At 41.3% G+C, this 9789-nt stretch overlaps 1 protein-coding gene and 1 pseudogene across 1 annotated transcript in view; both read left to right on the top strand.

Moving 5' to 3' along the window:
- The first annotated feature begins 3326 nt into the window (after positions 1–3326).
- On the top strand, positions 3327–3417 carry LOC112581483 (annotated as a pseudogene).
- Positions 3418–3616: 199 nt separating this feature from the next.
- CLUL1 (clusterin like 1) overlaps positions 3617–9789 on the top strand; it is a 28675-nt gene continuing 22502 nt past the window's right edge. The window contains exons 1-3 of the mRNA XM_006079208.4: positions 3617–3686; positions 4585–4772; positions 6430–6578. Of these exons, the coding sequence (XP_006079270.4) occupies positions 4598–4772; positions 6430–6578 (324 nt within the window). The 5' untranslated portion in view covers positions 3617–3686; positions 4585–4597. The remainder of the gene's footprint in view (positions 3687–4584; positions 4773–6429; positions 6579–9789) is intronic.

Here is a 9789-nt window from a genome sequence, read left to right as displayed (position 1 = left end):
TAAGCCCCAGCTCATGCACAGGACCCACCCCTGCCAGGCTGCACGACTCCAGGGACCGCTGGCATTGTATCCTGGATCTGGGCTCCACAGAAGAATCAGCACAGATGACACAGGCTTCTCGGCCTGCTCTCTGCCAAACAGGTACCCAAGGGGAAGCCCAGAAGTTGTCCAGCTGTGCCAGCGGGGGTGGGCCAGTCTAATCAGGGATAACATAGTAGCAGGTTCATTACAGCCACACATGGAAGATGCTCTGTCCAAGCCTGACCTATTCAAGTCCATCTGTCTGACTGTTCCATTTCTCAGTGAATATCCTGTGCATCTTTTTGTTGTCCTTGATTAAGAGTACCTTGCTTCTAGGTATCCTTAGTTACCAAGATTTGCACGCAGCGTGCTGAGTCGCTTCAGTCGTGTCTGACTCTTTACAACCCTGTGGACTGTAGACCGCCAGGCTCCTCTGTCCATGGGATTCTCCAGGCAAGAATACTGGAGTGGATTGCCATGCCCTCCTCCAGGGGATCTTCCCAACCCAGAGATCCAACCCACACCTCTTATGTTTCATGCCCTGGCAGGCAGATTCTTTACCACTAGTGCCATCTGGGAAAGTTACCAACCTACTAGTTATTAATATAATATTTTATGCCCCACTTAAATCTTGAACATAGTGATGTCATAATTATGAAAATAACCAGATTTGCGTGAAGTGTTGTCTAATCTTAACAAAATAACAGCTGTGAAAACAGATGAAATAATTAGAGGAAGAAACTGTTTGGAAGTTTCGGGATATTTTAAAAGTAATTAGTACTAATAAGCAATAAAGTTCTGTTCTCGGAAATTACACTTAAACGGGAAACATGGTGACTGCAGCCATAAAATTAAAAGATGCTTGCTCCTTGGAAGAAAAGCTATGATCAACCTAGACAGCATATTAAAAAGCAGAGACATTACTTTGCCAACAAATGTTCATCTAGTCAAAGCTATGGTTTTTCCAGTAGTCATGTATGGATGTGAGAGTTGGACCATAAAGAAGGCTGAGCACTGAAGAATCGATGCTTTTGAGCTGTGGTATTAGAGAAGACTCTTGAGAGTCTCTTGGACTGCAAGGAGATCAAACCAGTCAGTCCTAAAGGAAATCAGTCCTAAATATTCATTGGAAAGACTGATGCTGAAATTGAAGCTCCAATACTTTTTGGCCATCCGATGCAAAGAGCGAACTCATTGGAAAAGATCTTTATGCTGGGAAAGATTGAAGGCAGGAGGAGAAGGGGATGACAGAGGATGAGATGGTTGGATGGCATCATCAACTCGATGGACATGAGTTTGAGCAAGTTCCTCGAGTTGGTGATGGAAAGGGAAGCCTGGCTTGCTGCAGTCCATGGGGTCACACAGTTGGACACGACTGAGCGACTGAACTGAACTGAACTGATGGAATACATAGGAAAAAAAACCTGCCACTAGAGAATGAGCCACCAGTCTTCCTAAACATTAGTTTCATTTTCAACAAAATGTGAGCTTGTTGGGACTTCCCTGGTGGTCGAGTGGTTAAGACTTCACTTTCAAATGCAGGGAGTGCCAGTTCGATCCCTGGTCCAGGAGCTAAGATCCCACATGCCATGAGGCCAAAACAACAAGAAAAAAAAAAAAAAACAATGGAAAAAGCATGTAGAGTCCAGCCATGACTTCAAGTGAGTCCAAATTTGGACAACAGAAAAGTAACAAGAAAGGTTCTCAGGGTCAGAGTTGGCACTGATGCTGCACAATTTCCTAGGATTGACTTTCCCAGAACTGGACTCTTGTCTTCCTCAGAAAAAGACCCCAAGTGCTGCTTCTTCCTTTGGCCATATGATCACCTCTTAGAATAATACACATCTGTTTGTAGGGGTGGTTTAGATTTGCTCAAAAGTGACATGAGGCTTCTTAACATAATAATAGTTCAGATTTTGCTTAGAGCTGATCTGTTTTCTAGCAGAGTTAAGAGGTTTTCAACTAATACAGAGAATTGCCAGATAGTTAAGACAGCTAAGGGCTTCCCAAGTGGTAAAGAACCTGCCTGCCAGTGCAGGAGACTTGGGTTCAATTGCTTGGTCGGGAAGATCCCTGATGTAGGAAATGGCAACCCACTCCAGTATTCTTGCCTGGAGAATCCCCATGGACAGAGGAGCCTGGCAAGCTACAGTCCATAGGGTCACAAAGAGTCGGACATGACTGAAGCGACCTAGCACACACAAAAGACAGCTACATGAGATGTGGACAAGACTTCTGGTGTGTCTTATAATTCCCCATCCCCGTGTCCAAGCAGAGCAGAGATAAACTCCAGACTGCAGGTTGCTCAGACACAAGGATCAACTTCTAAGGGCCCCAAAAGGCAGGTGAGTCAGTTTAGAACGGTCAGTGTGACCTGCTGAAAAGTACTGAGCATCAATAAGTAGTGATCAATAAGTCCAATCAATAAGCATCAATAAGTGGAATCCCTCCAAACTTGGAAAAGGGACCCCAAGACAATCTTGAGACTTCAGTAGCCACAGACCCAGACTACAGTAGCTGCCATGGTGACTCTCTAATTGTTTTTAGAAGAATCATCTGCTGAATTTTTAGCTCAGCTAATCAATTAGTATATTGTAGTGAAATGCTCACCTATTACACTCTTTATAGGCTAGATGTTATCATTTCATCTAGTTAAAATGTTTGCATATGCTTTTTAAAATGCCTAACAACTATGTAAATAATCTTCAGAATGTTTTTTAAATTAATTTTTATTGGAGTATAGTTGTTTTACAATGTTGTGTTAGTTTCTGCTGTACAGCAAAGAGAATCAGTTACATGTATACATATACCCACTCTTTTTTAGATTCTATTCCCATATAGGTCATCACAGAGTATGGAGTAGAGTTCCCTGTGCAATACAGTAGGTCCTTATTAGTTATCTCAAAATGTTTTATCTAAGCATTTTCTTACTCTTTTTCATATTGTTCCTTACATTTCCGACAAAGAAATTTGTTTGACCTATATACGAAGAGGTATGTGTGTGTGTGTGTGTGCACATACACGTGTGCTCAGTCATGTCTGATTCTTTGAAACGTCAAGGACTGTAGCCTGCCAGGCTCCACTGTCCATGGAATTTTCCAGGCAAGAATACTGGAGTGGATAGCCATTTCCTCCTCCAGAGGACTTAACCCAAGAATGGAACCAGCGTCTCCTGCATTGGCAGGCAGATTCTTTACCACTGAACCACCCGGGAAGCCTGTGTAAGAAGATATATAGAAAAAATTTCAAATTAAAAAAATATTTCTAAGGCTTTAATGAGTCTTATCAAACATATCTGTGTATGCTTGTTTTGGCAACACAGATACAAACACTGGAACAATACAGAGGCCCCTGTACAAGGATGACACGCAAATGTATGAAGAATTCCATATTTTTTTTAAAAATTGTGTAAAATAAAGCAGCTCAAGGTCACTGTTCCTGATCGTGTAGACAGCCCGCCCTCTAGTGTTTATTTCGAGACCCTACCACATTCTAAACCATACCCTTAATCTCACAATGTTAGGTTAATAGGATTAAGAGCTGTGTCATCAAATTAATAGAACAAGGTTAAATCCCTGACACAGACAAACATTAAATCAGAGGAAAGTGAAGATCCTTACAGAAGCTGGTGGCAACCTTGTTGGGGAGAGCCTGCAAAGTTAGTGGTAAATATGTTAAAATTTTATTTGGTAAATAGGGTCTTGATCCCCGGGAGAAGGGAACGGCTCTTGACTCCAGTATTCCTGCCTGGAGAATCCCTTGGGCAGAGGAACCTGGCGGGCTACAGTCCACGGGGTCACAAAGAGTCATACACAAATGAGCGACCAACACGAAACTGAAAGGGTCTTAACAGAAAGAGAATTAGCTCAAATGATAATTCTAGACGTAAAATGTGATAGCTTTGTAACTACCAGTATTTTAAAAAGACATTCCAAATGTAGATTAAATAATATAGGGTTGGGTTTTTATTCCAAAATAACAAATATATATATATATATAAATATAAATATCCTTTTTTGGAGGAGTTAAGATAATCTAGAGATATAACTGTGAAAGCATATGTTTTTATTGGCAATGTTTACAACTAATTGTATAAAAGGAAATTTATTATCTGAGAAGAAAAAAATTTGCGTATGATTCATTTATCTGATGGCTTTTATAAGATATATGAGAAAAATCTGAGGGGTTCTTGCTTTCATAAAAAAAAAATAAGTAGTAAACCATCTAGGTTAAAAATTACTTATGGCCTGAGAATTTTGGAGAAAAAACAATCCCCTCTGACATAGCTAATTCTGTGTTTGGGGTTGTTTACTGTTGACAAGGAAATAAAATGAAGTTTGGATTCTGTGGGGCTGGGATCCATACTTTTGGTTGCCTTAAATTTCAAATGCTTCAGATGAAGACCTTATTTAACTGCCATGAAGAATGCAAGCAAAGAGGGACTTGGGTTGTCTTTTCAAAGAATTTATTTAGATTTCAAGTTTCCTTATGTCTCAACCATATCAACATACATTGTCTAAAGTCATAAAGAAAAATCGACAGAAAAATGCTTTGACTCACCAGGTGTTTTCAACTGATGCCAACAGAAACTAAACGGAAGGCATCTGATACAGGTTTATCCTTCCTTCGCAGTCACGGCGGAAACATGAAGCCGCCACTCTTGGTGTTTATCGTGTATCTGCTGCGGCTGAGAGACTGTCAGTGTGCGCCTACTGGGAAGGACCGAACTTCCATCCGTGAAGACCCGAAGGGTAATGTCTGGTCTCTTTATCTGCACCGTGTCCCGTCTGCCTGTTTCCATGTCCTGCTGGCGCTTACTGTGATTTACAGTTGAGAGATAACCGCATTCAGAACGCCCTCTAGTTTCACAGGGAGACGTTCTCCAGGCTCTTCAGCCAAGTAGACAAGACGCCAAACATCTGGATTAAAAATAGAAAATTCCAATTGTGTCTCTGAGAACGGTTCACAGTTCCAGATGTTCGCCATCACAGAGATAAAACTTGCCAACGTCTTAGGCTGCACGGCTTGGGTTCATCCAGATGTTCGGTGTCCTCTGAGCACGGTTTTAACGAACAGTGAAATTCTTTGCTAGCATTTGAAACATTTAAACAATTAAAGTCATCCATGCAGTTATTTGTGAGACCGTGAAAGGATGGGTTAGAGCGACATCGAATCTGGTTGGTCTGTGCTCATTAAATTGGAGTCTTTGTTTGCCGAGATACGCTTTGGGTGCCTATCTTAGAAAAATAAATTAGTTTAAATGTTCCTTTTGGGGATCCGTAAATAAATTTGGAGGCCAGGTTAAGCTCCTTTGGCGGCCACGTTGGCTATTGTGAAAAGAGTATGACAAACGATGAATTTCATACTCACTAAAGGCTTATTAAAGGGGTGTTAGAGACATCCAGGAGGTTATTAAAGAATCTTGCATTATACCAGATACTTTCAAGGTTTGAAGCCTCCTGGGAAGGTAATTGAAGCTGAAAGAAAGGGAAATTGTTCTCTCTGTTTGAGGTTCCCAGTTGGGCATTTAATATAAATTGTCTGTGAAGAAAATTCAATGTTTTCTTCTAATATAAACACACTTGAGTTTTAAGGGAAAGAAAGAAAAAATTAGATAAATGAAAACAGGCTCTGAGGAGAATGATAAGATGGGGTTAAATGAACTCTGACTTGGCTGGAAGCTCAGAAGTGAAGAACAGAAGGTATTTCCCTTGGGGTGGGGGTGGGGGGGCAGGGGTTGCCCCCTCCATGTGGTAGCTGATAGCCCAAGCATGGTGATCTGCTTTTGGAGTCTGATGCAATAAAAAAACAATTAAGCCTCTGCTGGAGGGACACAAAAAACTGGTAAACTCATTGTATTCTTTCTATTATTATTATTACAAAACTTTCAACTTTTTATTTTGTATTGGGGTGTAACTGATTAACAATGCTGTGGTAGTTTCAGGTAAACAGCAAAGAGACTCAGCCATACGTATACATGTATCCATTCTCCCCCAAATCCCCCCACCCATCCAGGCTGCCACATAACATTGAGCAGAGTTCCGGGTGCTGTACAGTAGGTCCTTGTTGGTTATCCATTTTAAATATAGCAGTGTGTACCTGACCTTCCCAAACTCCCTAACTATCCCTTCTGCTGGCAACCATGAGTTCGTTTTCTAAGTCTGTGAGCCTCTTTCTGTTTTATAAGTTCACTTGTATCATTTCTCTTTGGATTCCACATGTAAGGGATGTCCATATGGTATTTTTCCTCTGTCTGACTTACTTCATTCAATGTGACACTCTCTAGGTCCATCCATGTAGCTGCAAATGGCATTATTTCATTCTTTTTAATGGCTGGAATTCATTGTATTCTGATACACTATAATCTGATCAGATCTTAAAGGAAAAAACTGCAACATAATCTTTTAGGTTTTTCCAAGGCTGGGGAGATAGACGTAGATGAAGAGGTGAAGAAGGCTTTGATTGGCATGAAGCAGATGAAAATCCTGATGGAAAGAAGAGAGGAGGAACATAGCAAACTAATGAGAACCCTGAAGAAATGCAGAGAAGAAAAGCAGGTACAGTCATTGAAAATCATACCTGTCCTGGGACGTCGGGTGGTAAAGATGCCTCAGTCCCAATGCTGGGGCCTTGGGTTCGATCCCTGGTCAGGGAACTAAGATCCTGCATGCTGAACAGGGCAGCCTGAAAAACAACAACAACAACAACTGTATAACTGTTCAGAAATATGTCTGGACCATAAATAGTGCATCTGAATGCAGTGGAGAAATTATTTATTTACCCTAAACATAGTTTTTCTGGAAATCTACCCTATTGGAGGAAGACTTTGAAGAAAATTTCAAATTTCTTCAAAGAACATATTTCTTGTAGATTATGCCTTTGAAAGACTCCATACTCAGGTGTTTGGAGGATTCAATGCTAGTTGGGAAATGCTACTTTCTTAAAACTGCTTCATGGTGCCTTTTGAGTTGGAATGACAAGTCAAAAATGTTTGGAAGTTTTGGACCAGATCAGTGGTTTCTACAAAATTTTTTTCTTTCCCATCCTTATTACTGTAATTATTGTTACCATCCACTCCTGAATATATGCATTTTCATTTATTTATAAATTAGATACATGAATTGCTACCAAGTCCATATTTCAAATAATCTTCTACATATTTTGAAAAAATTTTAGCTTATTGCCACATCTGTTTAGATCATCATTTTTACTGACACAAGGCCAACAAAGAGCTCACAATGAAACAGTGTTAGCCCTGCCATTATTTCTTATCTACCTGAGCAGGAGTTATTCATATTTTTTAATCTGCTGGTTATTTTTTTCCCCAAGAATCTTTTAAAGTCTCCTGCCCTTTTAGTGAGGGCTAGTTTAAAGTAGTTAAAAACCATCATTTACCTGTGCTCAGTCGTTCAGTCACATCGCCAGGCTCTTCTGTCCATGGAATTTTCCAGGCAAGAATACTGGAGTGGGTTGCCATTTCCTACTCCGGGGGCTCTTCCAGACCCAGGGATCGAACCCACATCTCTTGCAGCATCTCCTGTATTGGCAGGCAGATTCTTTACCTTTAGTGCCACCTGGGAAGCCCTCACTTACCTGAGTCCTCTTAAATGACAATTCACTGCAACTGGCTCCAAGTGAACAGAGGCAACCAGTGTTGATGCTTCTGGAATGTACAGAATTCCTCTTCCCCAGGGTCCTCAGGCACAGCTGGCCACATGCAATGGCCTGGCATGAGCACCAGTGCCTGTGAAATAGTCTATCAGCTTCATCAATTTAATGCATGTACCTTTACTTAATAGTTTCTGTCTAAACTATATACCTTATCAATGGAGAATATACATTATATTCAGACATCCATGGGCCATATTAAAAACTGTTCATATGTTACAGTATAAAGTCAATACATTTCTAAATTATAGACATTGCGTGGCTCATAGTTTAATGGCAATAACCATTAACATCACACTCAGAATAGTTAAATTTTTAAAAATTTATTTTCAACATGCCCTTAAATCAAAGAGGGTGTCAAAACTATAACAAAAATAATTTGCAAAGTATTTTAAATTTTAAAATTGGGAGTGTGTACTGTGCTTAGACGCTCAGTCATGTCTGACTCTTTGCGACCCCATGGACTGCAGCCTGCCAGGCTCCTCTGTCCATGGGGATTCTCCAGGCAAGAATACTGGAATCAGTTGCCATGCCCTCCTCCAGGAGGGATCCCTCCCAACCAAGGGATTGAACCCAGATCTTCCACATTTTTAAACTTTATTTTCATGAAAAAATGTTTAATTGTGGTAAAATATATATCATAAAATTTGCCGTCTTAACCACTTTTATGAATACAGCTCAATAGTATTAAATACATTTACATTGTTGGGCAACCAAGCTCCAGAATTCTTCCCATTTTGCAAAACCGTAACTCTTTTGTTTGTTAGTCATGAAGTTATGTCGACTCTTTTTGAGACCCCCTGGACTCTAGCCCGCCAGGCTCCTCTGTTCATGGGATTTCCCAAGCCAGAATAGTGGAGTAGGTTGCTGTTTCCTTCTCCAGGGCATATTCCAAACCCAGGGATTGAACCCATGTCTCCTACAAAACCAAAACTCTGTACCCATTAAACAATTCCCCATAGTTGATTTTTAAATTAAAAAATAAATAGAAGTTCTAATATCTCCTCTCTAGACCTAGATCTATAAAGGTGGGAATCACCAAGCTCCAGGACTTCCCTGGTGGCTCAGATGGTAAAGAATCGACCCTCAATGCAGGAGACCCTGGTTCAATCCCTGGATCGTGAAGATCCCCTGGAGAAGGGAATGGCTACCCACTCCAGTATTTTTTGCCTGGAGAGAATTCCATGGACAGAGGAGCCTGGTGGGCTATAGTCCATGGGGTCACAAAGAGTTGGACATGACTGAGCGACTAACACTTTCACACCAGCTCCAGGGAGTTCCTGGCACTCACTGTGGCCACTGGGTGTCCCCTGAGCCATTGGAGCAGGGCTATGTCACAGGCTGTGACCTCAGAGCTGGAGTCAGCCTGTCACCAGCTGGTTGATTGTGCAGCCACACAGGGTCCCTGGTGAGGAGACGGCTTGAGCAGCAGCTGCAAGCCCTCCTTCCTTTCAGCAGCCAGCAAAAGACCTTGAAGAAATCAAAACCTGCTCCTTACGAAGCAATGGGGAAGCTCCTCTAAGCCAGGTTCTTCCCTGGTGGGCTCGTGAGTCTGACCATCAGGAATAACCACACTAGATATCATTTACAGGCCCTTATAAAACACATTATCACATCCTTCCAGCATCTGGGTAAACCATCGTTTTCATTTTACAGCTAAGGAAACTGAGTTTTGAGATGTTAATTAATGTGTTAACCCAACCCTGTCATGACTGACCCAGGAGAAAGTGAGCTGGCGCTGTGCCTGCGGGACCTAGGGACTTTCTGTTTTTCTCCTTTTCCCTGGCCTCCTGGTGAGCCAAGGAGGCAGCACAAACTACGAAAAGAAAGCTCAGTGTGAGGTCAGCAAGTGTTAGTTCCATTTCGGATGCTGTAGAATCTCAGGAGCTAGTGGAATTTTTATTATTTCTTCAGACTTATTTATTCCATTTTTTTAAAATCCTAGAATTATACTCTTAAAGCATGGGCACTCATAAAAATTCATTTTATTTTTTTTTTCAAATTTATCTCATTATTTGGCCATGCCACATGGCATGTGAGATCTTAGTTCCCCCACCAGGGACAGAACCCACACCCTCTGCATTGGATGCATGGAATCTT

Source organism: Bubalus bubalis, chromosome 22, assembly GCF_019923935.1.
Source record: "Bubalus bubalis isolate 160015118507 breed Murrah chromosome 22, NDDB_SH_1, whole genome shotgun sequence".
NCBI lineage: Eukaryota > Metazoa > Chordata > Mammalia > Artiodactyla > Bovidae > Bubalus > Bubalus bubalis.
Note: the sequence above shows the minus strand (reverse complement) of the source record. Positions and strands in the feature narration are given on the sequence as shown.